The following is a 21,942-nucleotide window of genomic DNA, read 5'->3' on the forward strand; positions in this document are numbered from 1 at the left end:
AATTATATAAAATTATATAGAAATAATTATTTTGAATTTTTTTTCAAAATGGTAATAACAATAATTTCTAATTAATAATTTTTTAAAGGCCTCTTTATCGCGTTACAGATACCATATAAGCGTATAATAAAAATACATTTATTTTTTTCCAAGTCCAAAAAAAATTTTTAGTTAGGAAAAAATTTTTTTTTGCATTTCTGCACGTTTCATACAAAAATAGGTTGATTCCCAAAAAAAATTTACAAGTCAATTTTAAGATTTTAATAATTTCTTTTTTTTTAATTTTGTACTTTTCTTCTTTTTTTTCAAAGCTAATTTTTTCCGTTTTTTCAAAACCTTCCACAAATTTTTAAAACATCCCAATTGTTTTCTGACCATAATGCCCCGCCAAGCGCTTTGAATAATTTTCGCCGCACGATGAATAGCCGCCCAATATTCTTCATCTTTTATCTTCTTTTCCTGCTCTTCTTCAAACTCATTAATAACAACTTGTTGCTCATCGCGTAATTTTATTTTTTCTTCTAAAATATTTTTAATATTATAAATTTTTCCCTTTTCTTCATCAATCTCTTGTTGAAACTCGTCTATCTCGGTATTGTACTTATTCCTCCAATCTTCCATCTGCTTTTCCATCAGCGATATTTCGTGTTGGTAAAAAGTTATCAGTTCACCGGAAATAATTTCATCGACTTTTTCTTTCTTCGTGTATTCGCTTAATTTGTCATTCAAATTTTGTTCTTTTATTTCAAGCAATAATTTTTGCTGCTTCAATCGAGACTCTTCCCACTTTTCTACAAAATCTATAAAATAAAAAAAATAAATTAAAATCATTGAAAATAATTAATTTAAAAAATAAAAAAATAGTTACTTAATTTCAAAGCGCTCTTATTAATTATTTTTTCAATTTTATCAGAAATTTTTTCAATATCTAAAAGCGCAGTTTTTATTTGTAATTGATTGTTAACTTTTTCAATTTCTATCAATTCACTTAATTGTTGTAATTGTTCACTCCAAATTTCGTAGTACACTTCTAAATTATGCTGATCTTCAGAAATTTTAACTATATCATCAATTTCTTTTTTTAAACAATCATAACTATTTTGCGTTCTCAATTCTTCCATTAATTTCTTTAACACGTTTGAAATGTAAGTCCTGAAAAAATTTTCATACTTTTTATTTGATTAAGGTAGCATATTTTTTAAGATGTAAGCTCATCCTGATGTTACCCTCATCGAGAGCTTTCATTTGAGTACCCACATCAATTTTTCATATATTTTATATATATTATATATTTCTCATATTTGTGGAATATATATAAATATATGAAAAATTGATGTGGGTACTCAAATGAAAGGTCTTAATGAGTGTAACTCCAAGATGAGCATACATCTTCAAAAATATCAATATTTAAGAAATGACCTTGTATCTTGTCAACTACTGACATTTTTAAAGATATAAGCTCACCCCGAAATTACACTCATCAAGACCTTTCATTTGAATACCCACATCAATTTTTCATATATTTTATATATTTATATATATATTACATATATGTATATATGAAAAATATATCAAAAATGCAAGTGGGTACTCAAATGAAAGGTCTCGATGAGCCTTAACGATATAAGCTCATCCTGGAGTTTTATAAGGAACTTAAAAGTAATAACTACAAAAGAAATTGAACCTGTCTCGTTGTAATTTTTCCGCTCCAAATTTTCCACAGAAGTTATCTTCTTCTCCATTCTCACTTACAAGTTCACATTCATCACTTTTAATATCTCCATAAAATTCTTCTAAGCTTTTAAAACTTTCATCCCAGTCAATCACAGATGCAGGAATAGTATGCTTTATAACTTCTAATTTATCAATAATTTTTTCAATAATATCCGCAAAATCATTTGCAATTTTCTCGTCAAATTGATCCTTAATCAAATCATCTAAAGTCATACTTCTTACTGGAATATTTTCTGAAACTCTCGGACGTATTTCTCTCGCCGAAAAAATTCCCAATGTTCCCACGTTAAAATTAATAGAACTCCTTCTCGTAGTTCCCCGCTCGTGATTTGTAATCAATTCAGAACTTTTCGTTATTTCAAGTAAAGACTGAATTGACGGCTCGTGAGAATGAGAGAAAGATTTCTTCTTAGTTATCGGCGGAATCGACACAGAAGACGATACGGCTCTCTTAGATTTAAAGTTCCCGGGATCAATTTTTATCTTCGACAGTTGTTCTATACTTTTTGATAAATTTACAGCTATTTCTTCTTTCGATTTTTCTTCTGTATCAATTTCACTGTCGAGTCCGTCAAAATCGACAAATTTTTCCCGCATTTGCTCGTCAGTAGTTGAAAATATTTCCTTGAAAGCTATTGAAGATTTCCGCTTTTGATCATTGTAAGATCTGACGGGAATAGTTTCTTCTTCTTCTTCTTCTTCTTCTGACATCCATTTAACTTTTTTTTCCTTTTACAGATACATTTTTTTAATTATTCTACTAATATTATTATTAAAAACGTTTTTTATAACTTACATTTTCATCTTGGTTCATTTTCTTACTATTTATTTACGCACAATTGATTTTGCATTTTTGATACTTATCAATAAAATACTCGCTGAAATTACGATAAATATTGGGAGTGAAATTTTATCTTTTATACGATCCCATTCGTTACATTCTTTATCCATCTTTCCGAAATAAAAATATTTTTTGGTTATTGAAAGAAACTATTGTCTATTGTTTTTATTTTATAAATAATCTTATTATAAATAAGAAAAATAATTAATCACGTATTAGAATTAAAATTCAAATATTCTGCATAATTTTTTTTTTCAATTTAAAAATTTTTAAACTTCTATTTAATTCGTCAATTGACGAACAAAAAATTATAAATTAATCAAAAAGTATAATAATAAAAAAAGAAGATTACATTTTTTAAAATGATATTTTTATTATACCATTTAATACAAAGTACAATTATAATCATAATAATTATTACTCTGTAAATAAATCCTAGTATAGCATTAATAATATTGTCTAAAGCAGCTCTTTAAATTTTAATTGAGATAGTTGTCAATTGAACATTTAAACAACAATGATACACTTATCATTATCAGTATTACAACTTTAATATCCAACAGTATGTATTTTAAATATTTACACAATCTCAACTAAAAATACTATTTTTTTTTTTTTTTTTTTTTTTTTTAATTAAAAATTATTTCTTTTTGCTTTTAAACTACAAAGCGCTAAAAAATGGCAGTTATTTCTCCTTTTAAGCTTATAATTGATGTCAATAAATTTAGCAGTCACTAGAGAATTTTTTAATTTTTTTTTAACAAAAAAATATTTTTAAACATTGTATTTTTTATTTTTTTAAATTTCTACACGAAAAAAAAATGATACTGGATATCATCTCAGATTATACTCAGTGAAATCTGTGGTGAAAATTTTTTTAGAAAGTAGCCAGTATAATCCAGATTATACTGGGTGATGTATGGATTATACTCATTATAATCTGGATTATACTTATTATAATCTGGATTATACTCATTATAATCTGGATTATACTCGTTATAATCTGGGATGATATCCAGTGTCATCTTATTTTTTCCATGTAGAGAATTTTTTAATTTTTTTTAACAAAAAAATTTGTCCAAAAAAATTATTTAAAAAAAATTACATTTTTATATTTTTTAAAATTTCTGCATGTCAATTTTTTTTAATAATTTTTTTTTGCCTTAATTTATTTGTTAAAAAAAATTATTAAATATCTGCTAAATTAATTTTCATTTATAATTGATAATACTAAATCAAAATCACTTGCGAAATACTAGAACTGAAAAAAAAAAAAAAAAAAAAAACTAATTTGCAAATAAAATAAAATTTTACACAAAATAACTGATGTATTCATGAGGCATCACACCACGTCGTGGATAAAATGTATGAGAATTTGAGTAATAAAGTAAGTTTGTAATAGAACTCATATAAATGTCTGCAAATCGGAAGAGTCTTCGTGAAAAATACGTCGGATTGTGATAAGTCCTAAATACAGATCCAAATTGTTTATTAAACACACGTTTTATGGCGTTACGCAATTGGTCTCTTTCACGCATCCATTCTGCTAATTGATCTTGGACTTCTTCTCCATCGTAATCTTGATGTTCTTCAATAAGCGTTGTTAACATTTGAAGCCAGTTTGCATTTTCTTTAAATTCTGGCTTGTTCAAATTTTCAATTTCGTACTGAAAAATAAATGTTTTTTTTTTTTTTTTTTTTTTTTTATTATTAAAATAAAACAAGCTGCAATTATACTTAAATTACCATTATAAATATTTTTAATGATTATTTTTCTTTATGAAATAATTTTAGGTAGATTTATTTATAAATCTAATTTTTTTTTTTTTTTACTGCAAAATGACACTCATTGTATGTAAATGAAAGTTCTTTACGTGAATTAAGAAAAAACTTTCCAAGACATGGAATGTTTTGGTACAGTTTGATCTAGTGACCCAGATTCTGCACATGCCCCGCCTTTATTCGTATATATTTTAATAGAAGCTAGATGTTTTTACTAGACGTTAATGCTCACTTTCACCTAATAATTCTCGTTATACATATATAACAGCTTATATTTCCTGAAGCAAACTCTAATCATAATCATAATCATAATAACAATAATAAAACAAGTACTGTTAATTCTTGTATGATTGCCCCTGTTCTCCATCCATGCTCCAAGGTGACATCCGCCAAATCGCTGTAAGGATGATCTCCAAAATAAAGAACCTGATGACCTCTCCATCCTGTCATATCTTGCAATTGTTTAACAGTTCCCTAAAAAATAAGTTAAATTTAATTCATAATTTTTTTTTCAATCAACTGGATCATACTAATTAAAAAAAAATTTCAGATAGTAGCCAGTATAATCTAGATTACAATGAGTATAATCCAGATACCACTCAGTATAATCCAGATTATAATGAGTATAATCCATATTACAATGAGTATAATCCAGATTATAATGAGTATAATCCAGATTGTAATGAGTATAATCCAGATATCACCCAGTATAATACAGATTATAATGAGTGATATCTGGATTATACTCATTGTAATCTGGATTATACTGAGTGATATCTGGGATAATATCCAGTGTCATCTCGTTATTTCCGTGTACGCCCTTTTGACTTTAATAACGCGAATTATTGCAATAAATTTTTTAATTTACTTCGAGATATATAGTCCCTTTTTCAAGTTTCGTCACTCGGTCCCAAAGCTGCGTTTGTTGGATTTCATCGTAAACTCTCAAAGGTCTAGATTCGTCCGTAAAAAATCTTGGCTTTCTAGCTTGTACTATTACCACATCAAAATAATATTTCCAATCATCTCCAACTAGAAATTTCATGCCTTTATTCCTGAAAAATGGAACATTAAAAAAAAATTATAGACTTTTAAATAATTAAAAAAAATTAGTTTCGACTTACACAAAATGAAAAGGACTATTTGTAACTAAAAACATTTTTTTATTTGCTGCTTTGAGACGATCAAAAAATTTCGTGAGATCTTTGTTTGGCTCAAGGTAATCAGAAACATTATTGGCGACCAATTGATGCATAATTGGATGACAACTTTGTACAGAATTCTGTTAAATTAAATAAAACTATTAATTTTCATAGTTCTGGCATTTTATTTTATATTATATTTATAATAGTCGCTTGATTTTGTGATAATTACTTTTACATCTCGGAAAAGTATCTCTGGATGATAATCTATGTGGTTTTGCAGAAAATACTCCGTAACGTTGCATAATAATCCCATTTCTGGGACAGAAAATAAATCGGCTAATTGTACCATTTTTTGTCGATGCGGTCCGTCCTAAATAAAGTATAAAATTTATCGAAATATTTTTTTTTTAGTAATAAATTTATAATTAACTAAATTGTTATTTCTAAATATAATAAATCAGGTAATGTATGCTAAATCGGTCACTTTTTCTGAATAAGTTCAAAATTGTACACATAAAAAAAATTAACTTGTAAAATGTTCCTTAAAAAGTCTTATTTGATTATTTTATTAAGATCTTAAACGTGAGATAAACCAAGACTATATTTTAAGACTTTTTTAAGACGCCAAAAAAAAAATTCCGAGAATAGATATTTGAAATTTGTTTTGAATATAAGACGATATCACTTAAAATAATCTAAAAATCGATCGATTTAGTATTGAATGCTTTAATTAATTAGTAAAGTAGATAGAAAAATTTTAATTTACCTTCTTCTTGTTTTCCATTATTGATAACAATCGATCGCATGATCAAACAATTACATGCAAGTGAATATACAGGAAGTTAGTAAATTAACAATAAGTATGCTTTGGATAAATGGAACACAATAAACTCTTCGGGTAAAACGGAAATCGAATATTTGTTAGTAAATTTGAAAAAAATTTTGTAAAAAATTTTAGAAATTAAAACTTTTAAAAAATTTTTTTAATTAAAAATATTTTCTACCCTTCAATATTATGCAAGACTTTACGAATGAAATATCTTTTATTATTTTGAATTAATTATTTATAGTCTCACTAATTGTTTAACTTAAAGTTTTTCTAAAGTTTTATTGCGCTAAAAGAATTTCTTGAGTTTTATTCTTCCTCTGATAAAAAAAAAAAAAAAAAAAAAAAAAAACGGCAATAAGGTCTCAATACAACTAGTGTGATTGATACTCACCTGAGAGTGTTTATGTTGCGACTCGACGTAAGCAATCGGTATGATCCGGTTTTTATAAATTCTGAGAACTTCATCATCAGGAACCGGATGAAGTCCACGATAAACAGTGCCAAGTTGGATCTGCAGAAAACTATCGAGTTTCAAGAGTAAACCTTTTTCAATATCATAATGAAGACCACGGACTGCGAAATCATCTTTATATTCTAATTGAGCAATTTTTTCTGGATACTGCACCATAAATAAAATAAAGTAATGTTATTTAAAATTGTATTCAAACAATTTATTTTTTATATTCTATTTAAGTTATTACTAAATTAAAAAAATATCACAAAAATTACCTTGTGTTTTTTAATTAATATATCACGACCTAAATTATACAATAAATAATCCATCGAAGGTTTATAACACGCTAAAGTATAATCATAATCAAATCCATAAACTTGAACTTCTTTTAAATCCAATTCATTACAGGCGAATACTCCATTTGAATTAACATCTGGTGGTAATTTTTTAGCTGAAAAAAAATATGAGCATTAATAATAATTAAAAATAAATTTTGATTAACACATTTACATTTAAATTTACATTTAAAATGAAGTGTAAAATAAAGAAAAAAAAAAAATGCTAAGAACAACACGAATACATGAGATTTAATCTTATCATTATGAATGATCAGCCGTTTCACCGCCTAATATGAAGAAGCATCCATGAAATGACGATTTTCTCTGTTCTAGATTTTTCTCATTCTATTTTAACTTCTTATTCTAACGTGTCACAAATTTAATATTTGTAATACATAATGTAAAGACTAACTTCTTTCTCTTTTAATTTTATTTAATTTTATTTAACATCATCATCACATCATCATTCATTAATATTAACCGTAATGTTAAGTTAAGATCACGTGTAATACAACCTTACGCAGTATCGACGTCGAGTGTCAATCTGTCAGGTATAAATAGTGATAAAATGATAAACATCCATTGAAGAAAATTTATTCAGTTCATTTTTTTTTATTGATTTATTTTTTATCATTTAAATATCTGAATTTTCTACCTCATACCGAATAAATTTTATTTATAATTAAGTTAATTTATTTTTTATTATTATTATTATTTAATAAATTATTTATCACCGAATTTAAAAAAAAATTTTAAAATATGGTTTTTTATTATAATTAAACGTAAAAAGTATTTTTCCTAATTTCTCGCTAAAAAAATTGAAAATTTTTAAAATGTCGTTTTATTGGAATAACTTTTAAACGGCTTTACTGAGGGATTCTAAAAAACTTATCAGCTTTTAAGATAAAAAAAAAAAAAAAACGATCGCTGCCAGCCCGGTCGAAATCGGTTGATTCGTTCGAGAGATATTGTGAACGAAAAAAAAACTGAAAAAAGTATTTTTTTGGAATTACTCCGAAATTCCTTGTTTGATCAATTTAAACTTAAAGGTTCTTTATAGAGTCTTAAATTAGTCTTAAAATAATCTAAAAATCGTCTTAAAAAAATCTTAAAATAGTCTTATAAAAGTTTTAAAAAAATTTTTCGAGACTATTTTAAAATGAACTAAAAAGGATGGGGCTTAAAAGAGTCTTAAAATTTTCCGATAATAAGTTTTAACAATTTCAAATTCAATTTAAAAAGAGCGTACTAAAAAATGTAGCTGTTAGAAAGTCGTAAAATCATCTAAAAATTAATTTTTATAACAAATTTCAAAAATCTGCTCTCGGAATTTTTTTTTGGCATCTTAAAAAAGTCTTAAAATAATCTAAAAATCTTTAAATAATTTTTAAAAAATCTTAAAATAGTCTTAAAAAATTTTTAAATCATTTTAAAAAATCTTAACCAAAAACTCAACCATTTTCCAAATTTTTTTTTTCATTTTTTTCTCATAACATTAAAGTTAGCTGTCACTTGAAAATTTTTCAATTTTTTTTAACAAATAAATTTGTTCCAAAAAAATTGCATTTGTATTTTTTAAAAATTTCTAAATTTCAATTTTTTTTATAAATTTTTTTTTTGCCATAATTTATTTGTTATAAAAATTCTTAAAATTATCAACGATCTGCTAAGTTAATTTTCATATTTTTCTCAATTCTGCATCAACGATTTGGTAAATTAAAAAAAAAATAAATATGAAATTTTTGAGAAAAAAAAATGACTAAAAATTAATTTTGAAAGCAAAAAAATATTCGTTAATTTGGGCTTGACTAATTTTTTCACGAAATCTTATTTTTTTTTTTTTTTTTTTTTTTTTTTCTGTAATAAGCATAGTCATTTGTACTACAGCTGTATGCTAGCATATTTTCAAGTTTTCCTGTCTTTTGTCATATTGTGAATATTTTTTTTCTGCTTAAAAATGATTTTTTTTTTTTTTTTTTTTTTTTTTTTTTTTTTTCAAACGTAGAATTAGTATAATACTCATGCTGTTAAATCCGAATTCTAGAATTTTCTTTAGTGAGCATTCCATCATCTGTCATCCACGCCCATTATCCTACTCGCCTTTAGTCATTTAGTCATTACTCATGACCACCTGCGCATTCCACAGCCCCCAAATCTTTCCCTCTCTACCATATTCTCGAAGGTCGTTAAGAAAAATCGTATACGTGGATGATTTTTAGTGCAACAGTTCCTAACTTTCTCTTTTTGAAGAAACACGTTTTATTTTCTTCCAACATTTCGTAAATTCAGAAGACGGAAAACACGTTAGTCGGAAAGCATCTCTCTGGCACATTTTAAATCACTTCGATAGATATTTTTGCAAGCAACAATTTTAAAATTATTATAACTTTATAAGTTTGAGTTTAGTTCTTGTTTTTGAGAGTTAAATTTAAAATTATTGTGAAAATGTTTGCGTCTTTCGAAGATACGATAATTAAGTGCCCAGTCAACAAATTTCACAAAGTTTCCAAATCAAAAATGCGTAAACATTTGGAAAAGTGCTTAAAGGCTAATAAGCTAATTAATAAAACAATATGTGCTTATAACCCGCTGCATATAATTGATACCGACGAAAGAGAGGTAATGTAATAGTGTTTAGTTAATTATTTATTGTACTACTATATTTTATTCTCTTTAGTGAGCATCTTACTTCACTATAAAAAAAAAAAAGGATTTTTTTATATTGAATAAGCTTTATTAATTGTTAATAAATTATATTTTTACATCACAGTATTTAATAAATATTTATTAATGGTTAATGAATATTTGTTAACTGTTAATAAATATTTATTTAAAATAAAAAGCAAAAATAGTAATTTTAATGTGGGGTACAAAAAATATTCAATTTTCTAAAAGATTTAATTTTTGGGAATGAAAAAAAAATTGACATATTTAAAAGTACTCAAACTTTGAAAGATAAATTTATTTTAGACAAAAAATCGGATTTTTAAATAAAATTAAACGTCCGGAAAAAATTATTACGGGAAAAATAAAAAAAATATATTGATTTAAGATTAAATAATTGTTTTTTACGAATTTTGTAATTTTAAAACGAGTAAAAATTTCGAGTAATTTTACACCCTGTGTATCTAAATTTAATTTTTTATTTCTTATTGTTACAGAAACATTTATTGGAGTGTGAGGACAATCCAAAAATCTATATTTCGTGGATTGACTCATCAATAAAACCAAATTACTCAGGAGTAATTTCGGTAAATGAAGCTGTGGAAGAAGTAGACAAGGTTCTTGCGGCTTTCGGGGAGACTAAGCAGAAGAAAACAGTATGTATATTGATTTAGAATTTAATTATTGCTAATAGTATCTAATTAATAAATTCAATTTAATTTTTTTTTTTTTTTTTTTTTTTTAGGAGTTCATCGAATGCTCGGCGTACGATCCTGTAAAGGCGAATATTAATAGAGCCCTGTACAGGCCGCCACTAATTGGTGGGACCAAGTCCGAGAAGAAAGCATTTCGGAAAAAGGAAGTTCAAAGGCATAAAGTTATACAACTTGGACGATTGGTAAGATAAGATAAAAATTAGAGTATTGTAAAATCTTAAATAATTCTATTTTATTTTTTTAATTTTTAGAATGAACAAATATGTGGCGATAGTGGAGCTGATATTGATGGTAAATTGTTGTCAATACTTCTCCAGGACGTCACTGGAATTAGCTGGGACGATATCAATAGTCGGAATAGTTTGAAAAGAAATTTTATAGATGCTGCTTCCGATCTATTCAAGAAGTATGACTTATTTGTAGATGATTAGTAATGATAATATGTCATACTTCGTCCGCTAGTTAATTCAATATATTTGTAAAATTTTTGGGTTTAGTATTTAAGAAATAATTTATTTTAATTTTTATTTTTAGTTTGTAAGTCATTGTACTTTTTAAGTCTGTATATAAAAGAAATAATTCAGCGAGTTATTATATTTTTTGTTAGTAAATTAAATGTTAATAATTATTTAATGAATAAATTTTTTATAAATTTCCTCAAAAATATTATTTATTAATTTAAAAATTAATTTTAAGATGTTTAACAAAAGTATTTTTACGTATTATTTTTTTTTTAGACATTCTTTACACAAGGTGAGTACTTGGATCTCTTTGAATGCCTAATAAAATAATTAATTTCATTTAACAATTTTTTAAAATATTTCTTAAACTGTTTTCTTAAAATTTTTTTGAAATTTTGCGTACTTAGAGAAGGGTGGGGCAAGACGGCCCACCTAAGTCAGTTTTTATTTTTTGTGACTTCGAAAGTTCAAAAAAAATTTTTTTTTTTTTTGGGGCAAGATGGCCCACCTCCAAAATATGATGAAAAAAATATTAGAAAAATAAATTTTTCGTCAATTCTTGAGGTGGGCCTTCTTGCCCCAGATGACCCGTTTTGCCCCACCCTCCCCCTATACTCATAAGTATCCTCTATACGCAGGACTTTTTTTAAATAGTCCTTGCGGTACTAAATTTTTAAATATTAGTGTTTAATAAAAACATTAAAATAAAATAAAAACATAAAAATATTAAAATTTGTAAAAAAGTTTTTAATTTTTTTCCTAAAGCCATAGCAAATTTTCATTTTTTTTTTTTTTTTTGAATAAAATTATTTATAATAATTCGCGTGAATCTCCTTAATAATTAAAAGAATTTTAAGTATTAATTTAAGAGATATTTTAAAAAAATTGTTCAATGAAACTAATTTTTTTTTTTAAGCTTTTAAAATAAAACAAATATTTTCTCACATAAATCTTGAATAAATCTATTTTATTTTTTTTTAATTGCTTAAAATATTTTTAAGACTTTTATAATTAAAAAAAAAAAAAAACGGCGGTAAAAATAAATGATTTGAAATTAAATTATAAAATTTATTTGAGATGAAATTGGGAAAAATAAAATAAAGTTTTGTTGAATAATAAAATTAGACTTTTATTATTTAAAAAAAAAAAAAAAAAAAAAATAACGCGCAAATTAAAGAAATAATACACGTGAATTCAACGAATGAAAATTTGATCTACTGCGCATGTGCAGAGCCACTATAGATTATGCGCATAATCATGCGCGTTAGAAAAAGCAATAGAGAATCAGCTGATTACACAGTACTTAGTAAATTTTTACGTAATAATAATAATAAAAATAATTCACACAATATTGAATTAAATAATAAATAACAAAATAAATTTTCTTAAAAAAAAAAGAAGAAATAAATTTAAATTATTTGAAAATAAAAAAAATGGCGCCAATTATAAATTTTAGTGCGCATGTTACTCACATTTACATTTTTCCTTCATCTTGAGATAATTTTCTCTCATTTTTTCCCGAGAAATTTTTCGTCCTTCGACGTGTAATCCACTGCCATGGCCAGTGCGAGCGATCGTACAATTTCTTCCATGTCGTAAAATACTGTTAATTAGAACACTGTACGTATTACCGTATAAACTAACAACGAGAGGCGCCACGAGGGATGCGGACATGACGATGGTTAACAGACTTCCCCTTGGCCTCGACGCGTCGACGTGATTCCACCAGACGGGATTTAATAGTGAACATGAGCGAGCAAGGACAAGAAAAAGAGAAAAAAGATCGACGGAAAGAAAAAAGCAATAGAGAGAGATTGAATTTTCTGGTGATCATCTCTTGCGTCTGCGTCAAATCTGGTTCTATTCTTTACTAAGTCACGAATCAAAATCATTGACTAATTGTTACATTGTTTTGTCGCTAATTGACAATAATGAGCTAATTAAATTTTATTTTTTTTTTTTTTTTATCAAGCGCTTAATTTACAAATATGTCATTATAAATTATAAATTTAAAATAAAATTCAATCGATAGTTAGTTTTGGTAAAATTAAAACAAAATTTATTTTGAAAAAAATAAATACTAATTAGATATTAATTTGTTTAAAATTTTTTTAATTTTATTTATTAGCTGAAGAAATAAAAAATTTTTTTTTGATTTAAAAAATGAAAATTTTAGAGAGACAACTGGGGAATTTTTATTGAAAATTAATACGTTTTTAATTAAAAGAAAAATTAATGGGAATTTTTGTAAGATATTAAGAGATATAAAAAAAATTCGATATTTTTGGGTGATTTTCAACGAGCTGTAACTCCGAGGAAAATTATCGTACAGCAAAAAAAAAAAAAGCAAATTGTAGCTCCAAGTGTCTACTTTTCAGATATGACCGTGAAAATTTTTTTATCATGTTCGGGTCTGGAGAAATCCTAAGAAAATTACAAAAAAAAAATTTTCCAAATTTTTTTTCGTTTTAAAAAAAATCTACGGGCTTTAAAAAATTTTTTTCCATTGTTTCGCTGCTAAAGTTTTTTTAGAAAATTCAATGCCCTTCAATTTGACGTAATCGAAAAGCCTGTACGATTATTTGCCGCGGAGTTATCGCCAGTCAAAGCAAAAAAGTACTTTTTTACTTTGACAATCAATAACTCTGGAAATAATGATCGTATAGAAAATCGAAGGACGGTTTTGAAAACTACACGATATTCTCTATATGATACTGTGAATAGCTTTTGTCAAAAAAATTTTTTTTGAATTGAAAACTTTAACTGAAAAAACAACAAAAATTCGCATAATTAAGAATATTTGGATAACTTGGTATAATTTTGGATAAAATGGATGAACAAAGGATATTGTCGGTAATTTTTCAACTTCCAAGTGTCCCCTAAAATTCCTGAAAAATTCAAAGCGCTGGGATTTTTTTTTCATAGTGCCCCGAAGCTTCAAATTCTTTGTTTTTGCAAAAATCACCATTATGAGCAATTTTTCGGTTTTTATTCATTTTTTCAATGAAAAAAAATTTTTTTTCTCAAAAATCTTTATTTTTTTAATCAAAGAGGTTAATTTTTTAAGAAATTTGTAAAAAAAAAATTTTAATTATTTTTTTACAAAAAAATTTTTTTTTTAAATATCCATTAGCGTAATAATTAAATTCGTATTGGACTCATGACTTAAGTGAAACTTGATGCAGTCTTTTAATTCAGATTACCGTTCACACGAGGAGCCTCATCCTTTTCGGCTGATTGTTGTTAAAGATATACTCTTTTATTGAGTACAAGTGACATGAACTCACGGTACTGAATAAATATTGTATCAGATCAACTTTCAGCGCGATGGAATCCGGTTTTTCAAGATAGGTGTTTTCGTTTGGCAACAAATATTACACCCGATTAAACGTACCACATTCGGGCTTCTATTTTCGTTCAACAACACGTATAGTGACCTACGTTTGGGCCATTGTCCAAGTGTCTAATATCAAAAGTCTTACAATCTTTTTGATGGAAGGATTTTTTAACTATTGAAAATTTAATTTATTTGAGGACAATAATTTAAGTATTAAATTTTGATGAATATTTTTTAACATGGCAGTCACATAGTGATTGCAAGGTTGTTAGTTTAAAAAATTTTTTTTTAAATTCAAAATCATACAAAAAAAAAAAAATTTTTTTTTTTGCTATTCAAAAATATTCTTTTCTCTTTACACATATAATAAGATCTTATTTACAATTAAAATGAACATTACCATTACAATATAAATATTTTAGCCAGCCATCAGACATCAGACAGTTACTAGACAGCGAGTACGTGCAATGACCGCAAGTTGATGATGAGAAAAAAAATAATGGATATTTTTAACAGGAACATGCGTTGATAATCTCGCGGATGATTAAGTTCTTCGATAAAAATTACTAGGTCGGTGATGACGTTGATGTGCTTGAGGTCACGCATCATTTAAACCAACCGTATCTCGTCAAGTGACGAGATATGATGGACATCTTATATTCGGATATTCGCGTAAGACTAGATTAATATAACGAGGTCATTAACCAATTTTTAACATTGATATATTTATATCGGGTCGTTTGTCGACAATGTGATAAAAACATGTATTGATTTACTCGAATGTATGTTTACTTAGCTTGAACATTCAATTATATTAACTAGCATACACTCCAGAAACGAGCACTTGCTTGAGTTAGATACTAACTCTACTAACAATCTGATCTAAATTGTTTACATGCGCAAATAATGGGATAAATTACGTAAAATACAGTTTATTAATATTTATCGATGGAAAATCGACTTTGATTATCTATTTTTACTCTAATTGGTAGTCTCAATACAATTGATAATAAAACTTATTTTTAGGAATAATAAATGCAGTGAATTATTTTCTTAAAACTTTGCGAAAATTTCTCAAAAATTCTGAATAATTCTTCTGGAAAATTCTGAAATCTTGAGAACTATCGAATTTTCTTAGGATTTCTCCAGACCTGAACATGATGAAAAATTTTCATGGTCATATCTGAAAACTAGACACTTGGAGCTACAATTTGCTTTTTTTTTTCTGCTGTACGATCATTTTCCTCGGAGTTACAGCTCGTTGAAAATCACCCAAAAATTTCGAATTTTTTTTTATATCCCTTAATTTTTGTGACTAGTGTGTGTATCTTGTGAACTGTTGACATTTTTAAAGATATAAGCTCACCCCGACATTATACTCATCGCGACCTTTCATTTGAGTACCCACATCAATTTTTCATATATTTTTCATATATACATATATATAAAATATATAAATATATGAAAAATTGATGTGGGTACTCAAATGAAAGGTCTCGATGAGTGTAACATCGGGATGAGCTTATATCTTTTAAAATATCATTATTCGCCAAGGTACAATCTCATTTGTCAATTATTGACATTTTTAAAGACATTAGCTTTTTCGAAATGATAAATTTTCTGTAAGAAACAAAAAAATAATCCCGATCTACATAACATTCAATAAAATATAATTAAAATGAAAAATGCACTTGTTTATAGTGTTTTGTCAATTCAGGTGCCCTTGAGGCCGTTAGTGTCTCTTAACAACCTCCATATATGTGTTCATAAAAATGAGAAACCGGCTGGAAAGACACTTAACTCGATGAGATCGCACATGGTGCATGGTGGAAGACGAGGAAGAGAAGATGAGAAGAACTCCGATTGCTAGAGGCAGTGTTCCGATGACCTACTCTACGATTATCACTGTAGCTCGTAGACGTGTGGTGTACCTTTAGCTAAATAAGTTTTATTTACGGGCAAAGAAGAAAGAGGATAAAACTCTCAAAGCGAAAGCTTCTGTCTCTTCTTTCTTCTTTTTTTCTCTTTAATTATGTGCGTGTAAAAATAATTCCTTCGTTCTCACATCAACTTAGCTTCTCTTTCGCGAATTTACTTTACTACCTACCAGGTTTATTCTGATTGTAATTAACTGTCGATAAGAACACCAAATGTATCACAGGAATATGAAATATTTATAAATTTATAAATTTATAAAAACAAGTAAACTGAATTTAATTTATAAAAAAATTTATCGGCTCTAATTAAGAGTTATTTATTCTTTAATTTTTTCTACTGATTTAAATTTATTTAAATAATATATATTTTGATTAAAAATTTATCTGCGGCTCGGAAGAGCACTGGTAGCTTCGCAGTTGTAGCCTTGACCTAATATCAAATGGAGGCACGTGCATTGAGATGTAGCAAAAGAGAAATGATCACATATATTTACATTCTTTAAGTAAAGTTAAGTAAATTAAATGTGAATTCACAGTCAGGAAGTTTTATGATTAATTTTATTTACATTAATTTTTATTGAGAGCCTTGTAATTTATAAAACTGTTTATTTATTACTGATAGTTATAACAAATTATATTATACCACGCTCACAGTGCGAAACGTTTCAGGTTGTGCATTACTTTCAACTCGTTAAGGTTACATTTTTCTTTCTAATTTCAATTGCATTTATTATATCTATCGAATGTAAATTTTTTAATTTATTTATTGCAATCTAAATGAGGTTCAATTAGAATTTTTTTTATTGGTCTAAAAAATTTTATTAAAAAAGTTAAAAAATGTTTTAATTTTTTGCGTTAATTAATTTCAACTTTATTCTGCAAAAAATTGTGCTGGTCTTGTCAAAAAATAACTAAATTTAAATTTTTGGAAAAAAAAATTTTTATTTAGTTCATCAATTAAAAAAAATAGAAAATTACAAAAAGACTTTTCCTACACGGAAAGAACAAGATGACACTGGATATCATCCCAGATTATATTCAGTGATATCTGGAGTGAAAAAAAATTTCAGATAGTAGCTAGTATAATCTAGATTATACTGAGTGATATCTGGATTATACTCATTATAATCCAGATTATACTCATTATAATCCAAATTATACTCATTATAATCCAGATTATACTGAGTGATATCTGGATTATACTCATTGTAATCTGAAAAATGTTTCTTAATTTCAGGATTATAAAAAAATTTTTTTCAACAAGAAAGTTACAGTAAAAAAATTTTGAATTTCTTCAACTAAAATATAAAATTTTTAACAAATTTCTTTCTTGTTACAATAACTCTCATTTTTTTTTAAATAAATTTTTTCTCAGTGTAAAATAAAAATTAAAAATTATTATTTATACAAAAAAATATTTTTGACTTTACAAACAATATTTATTTACAATCTAATCTACGAATTTTAGTTTTAAATTGCACATGCGCGCTAATTTTTTTGTTTGATTAAAAAATGCCGCCAAATATTTGAATTAAAAATTTCGTCTCAATTTTTTAAATAGTTTTTCTAAAAAAAAATTCCTTATAATTTACACCGTTGTATTTTTTTTCCATCAATTATCAATTTAAAAAATCATAAATAAATTTTTTTGAATTGAAAAAATCATAAATAAATTTTTCTAAATTTTTATATCCTAAGAAAAAAAATTAAATTAAATTTAAACACGCCAGTTAATGTAAGTATAATTAAGTGTGACAGATAATAGTGATTTACAAGCTTATTTATTTTATTATTATAACTATAAAATAAATATAATTAATAGAAAGACTAAAGCAGTGATTGTTCGAGTTCTCATTGAGTTTATCAGTCGTTGTTCCCAGCCGACGTAATTTCTTCAAGCACCAGGCAAAGTCATGTGGACCTTGTGAACAGTCAAAGTCGTGGTCTACTTCACTTCCTGGCTTTGGAACTTTCTCCTCTTAGCAACACAGCAACATACGGCATTTGCAAAATGCTCAACACACTCAATTCGATGTAATATTACTGTATATACTGTACACTGTACACTGAGCGCGTCAACCCGTCACAATTTTTCTCACTGAACACGATATACTTTACTTAACGATATTAAATCATGTCCACTTTGTTTTTATGTTAGCTCCATCAACAATGCAAGTATTCTATATATTCTATATATGTCTGCTGGTATTTAGAGGATAAAAAATTTCTAATCGTCATACACACAGAATCGAATCTGGGTTCTTTCAAATCTTTTTTCTTAACCGTATTTTTTACAAGTGAAATTCTCAGATTAAAAAAGTTTTGACACATATTTCATGTAAATATACATTGTAAAATACTTTTTTTAATTCCTATTGTTTGATCATTTTTATTCAAGTTGCATTGAAGAGTTTTAAACTTTTTGATTATTATATGACTTGTAAAATTAACGAGAAAGTATTTCTTGATAAATTTTGTCGACATTGAACCAATTTAAATAAATTTTACTGCAGTGATTTTTCATTTATAAAAAAAATCCTAAATCATTGGGTCAGTAGACCAAGCCTGAATGTAAGAAAATAATTTCTTAAGGACGTTCATGCGTAAATATGGCCGTCGAAAAAATTTCCAATTTTCCCGCAAAAAGTGAAAAATATTTTTTACCAGCAATAGAAAATTTGTTTCATTTACTTTGAATGCAATTAAAAAAAAAGAAGACAATATATTAGGTTCCCAAAAACTTAGCATTTTCTTAAGTACCCTATTTTCCCCCTCCTTTCCCTGTATTATGACTGTTTAATACAATTTAATGTGACAAGATCGGGAATTTGATTTTAAAGCCATAATAGAGCATACTCTTTGTGCATTTACGCTTAAGGACGTTCATGCGTAAATATAGTAGATAAAAATTAATATTTTTAAGTTTTGACAAGTTTACTCGTCTACATATCTTCCCTATAAAAAATTAAAAACTCTTTATCGATAATTTAAAAAAGTTATTAACGATTAAAAAATAAAGTTTTAACATAGAGCTATATGAGAGAACATCCTTTTTTTTATATTTAAAATTATAATATTTATATTATTAAAGTAGATACCATAATAAATAATTCTTTAAAATATTATCCGAACAATGGAGTTTAATTAATTGGATTAAAAAACAATGGTGTTATCGAGCGTTTAAATGAATTATTTATTATTTTACTTGGTATAATTAAAATTATTTTAGTTGATTTTTGACCATACTGAAAACAACCACCTTTATACAGCTCCAGATTGCATCGTTAGAAATAACTGAATTGTCTAATTTAATAAACAATAAAGACGGACGTTAAATCAACGACTAATTAATATTTACTGATTTTTTAAAATAGATCCCTTAAAAATATTTCTGGTAAATAAAAAGAAAATTATAAATCATTATAAGATTATTGATATACTTAAAAATTTTTCTTGAATTTTAGCTTGACAATATTTGAAAGATGATCATCAAAAAATCTATACTCCTTTTTTGATCGATCTAGTTATTATATAATGAGATTTTTGAATCAAGTGAAAACAATAGACTTATCAATTAATTATTAACAGTTCCACAAGTAATTATCGAGCTCTATTCTTAATTGAATGCAATATTGATAAAATTTTTCTCAAGACCCCAATAAATTTTATTCAAGAAAATTTTCTTAATAAAATCATTTTTTTTTCTCGAATAATCTCATATGAGTCACTAGTTATATCAAGCTTTTAATGTAAAAAATTATTAACCCATCAGCAAGACTTATCGATATGTTTTATCACAAAAATAATATAATTATTATTGTTGGTATAATTGTCAATTTGAACAATTATTTGCTAAAAAATTTGTATTTAAAAAACGATTTAAAGCGTTCTTTCATCAAGAGGTCAGTGGAACACGAAAGGAACTTTTTTAAATTTATTCGTATATTATAACCACAAATTTAAACAAGATGATCATAAAAAAATAATAATTTAGCAATCACCAAATATTAAATACCTGTCGGCAGAAATAGTGATCATTATTATTAAGACTTTATCCAAGAAACATCGTAAAAAAATTTTCCTTATCTTGCGGAAAAAAAGTTCAGGTTTTAATTTTTCGTGTTTAATATTTTTCAACATGCTTGTGTGGTTTATTTTTTTTTTTAATTAAAAAAAAAATTTTTTTAAGGCTCTACACTGGGAAAAAAAAAAAAAAAAAAATTCTTGACTGGATTGTAAATTTTCTTGGCTTAAAATATTATTAAGGAAGATATTTAAAAAAAAAAAAAAAAAAAAAAAAAAAAAAAAATAGTAAAATTTAATTTATTGAACTTTGGTACAGTTAATAATTATAGAAAGGTACAGAAATATTTATTTAATTTTAATGGAGTGAAAAGATTTTGCTAGACGATAATAAATTATAGATTTAAGCTTATAATACTATTTAAAAGTATTTTCAATTTTAATTCTAATCTTAATCTGATCTTGATCAACAGAATTTAAATGAAAAAATATGACTGTAATAATTGTAATGAATGAGTTTTAGAACAAAAATAAACTAATGAAAGAAAATAAATGTGTTAAAGCAAATAAGAAGGGTGGAGTAATAAAATTCCCGAACTCATTACTCGCGACGTGCAACGAGAAGTATTTGGAACGTTCCATTGGCCGAGTCTCTGGTGTCCGTATGCTCATGCATTTATGCCGCGAGCTATCAAACCATGAATGTGTATGTTACTGGTTCGATAATTTACAACTTGTAATGTATATAAGATGTAAGATGTAGTAAATAAAATATCTCGAGTAATTTATATCGGAATAATTTAATACATTTTAATTATAACTCAATACCGTCAAATAATTCAATCTAAAAAGAGTCTCGAATATTAATTGAAAATAAATTTGGGCAGAATTTTTTTTTTTTTTTTTTATAAAAAGAATTAAATGTAACTTTGTATTATTTAATAAATAAATAAATAAATGTAAATAACTATAATTAAATGTAACTTAATTTAAGAAATACAAAAAAAAAAAAAAAGAATAAATAGTCTATTATTTAAAGAAATTAATTTTAAAATAAGTGACTAATGTAGAAATTAAAGAAAAAATATTGATGCAATTTTTCCTGAATATTAAAATTTATTTGTTATATTAAACTGAGAAAAAAAATTTTATTAAACTGAGAAAAAAATGTCTAAATACACATTTTGTAATTTTTTAACGAATAAATATTTTTTTCATTTTTATGTAATAAAAGAAATAATGAAAAAAAAAAGCTCACCTCGATGTTACACTCATCAAGAGCTTTCATTTGAGTACCCACATGCATTTTGATATATTTTTCATATATTTATATATAATATATATAAATATATAAAATATTTGAAAAATTGATGCGGGTACTTAAATGAAAGGTCTTAATGAGCGTTACATCAGGATGAGCTTATATCGTTAAAAATTTTATCAATGGACAAAATACAATGTGATTTTTTAACTATTGACATTTTTTAAGTTATAAGCTCATCATGATGTTACACTCATCAAGAGCTTTCATTTGAGTACCAACATGCATTTTGATATATTTTTCATATATTTATATTTATAATATATATATATATAAATATATAAAATATATGAAAAATTGATGTGGGTACTCAAATGAAAGGTTTTGATGAGTGTAACATCGGAATGAGCTTATATTTTT

The 21,942-nt window shown here is 25.7% G+C and overlaps 3 protein-coding genes across 4 annotated transcripts; 1 reads left to right on the forward strand and 2 right to left on the reverse strand.

Moving 5' to 3' along the window:
• Positions 1-105: 105 nt before the first annotated feature.
• Positions 106-1,205, reverse strand: LOC141533716 (uncharacterized). The gene is made up of 2 exons (XM_074252740.1): positions 869-1,205; positions 106-800 (listed from the first exon to the last, which is right to left on the reverse strand). The coding sequence occupies exons 1-2, from the start codon at positions 1,119-1,121 to the stop codon at positions 253-255; spliced, it is 801 nt and encodes a 266-aa protein (XP_074108841.1). The 5' UTR covers positions 1,122-1,205; the 3' UTR covers positions 106-252.
• Positions 1,206-2,992: 1,787 nt separating this feature from the next.
• On the reverse strand, positions 2,993-12,956 carry Nt5c (5' nucleotidase C). 2 transcript variants are annotated; one of them, XM_074252746.1, is made up of 8 exons: positions 12,437-12,956; positions 7,061-7,236; positions 6,723-6,950; positions 5,732-5,872; positions 5,482-5,639; positions 5,226-5,412; positions 4,691-4,831; positions 2,993-4,242 (listed from the first exon to the last, which is right to left on the reverse strand). In XM_074252746.1, exons 1-8 carry the CDS (start codon positions 12,636-12,638, stop codon positions 3,886-3,888), a joined length of 1,590 nt encoding a protein of 529 aa, XP_074108847.1. In that variant the 5' UTR covers positions 12,639-12,956; the 3' UTR covers positions 2,993-3,885. The 2 variants fall into 2 exon arrangements, with proteins under 2 accessions (XP_074108847.1, XP_074108848.1); XM_074252747.1 differs by lacking the exon at positions 12,437-12,956 and adding an exon at positions 7,308-7,441.
• On the forward strand, positions 8,795-11,087 carry LOC141533723 (uncharacterized). Its single transcript, XM_074252748.1, has 4 exons — positions 8,795-9,742; positions 10,285-10,443; positions 10,533-10,685; positions 10,755-11,087. The coding sequence occupies exons 1-4, from the start codon at positions 9,569-9,571 to the stop codon at positions 10,932-10,934; spliced, it is 666 nt and encodes a 221-aa protein (XP_074108849.1). The 5' UTR covers positions 8,795-9,568; the 3' UTR covers positions 10,935-11,087.
• Positions 12,957-21,942: the final 8,986 nt, after the last annotated feature.

This window comes from Cotesia typhae, unplaced genomic scaffold (genome assembly GCF_013202065.1).
Source record: "Cotesia typhae breed Kobodo isofemale line unplaced genomic scaffold, CoteBio_Ctyphae scaffold_121, whole genome shotgun sequence".
Lineage (NCBI taxonomy): Eukaryota > Metazoa > Arthropoda > Insecta > Hymenoptera > Braconidae > Cotesia > Cotesia typhae.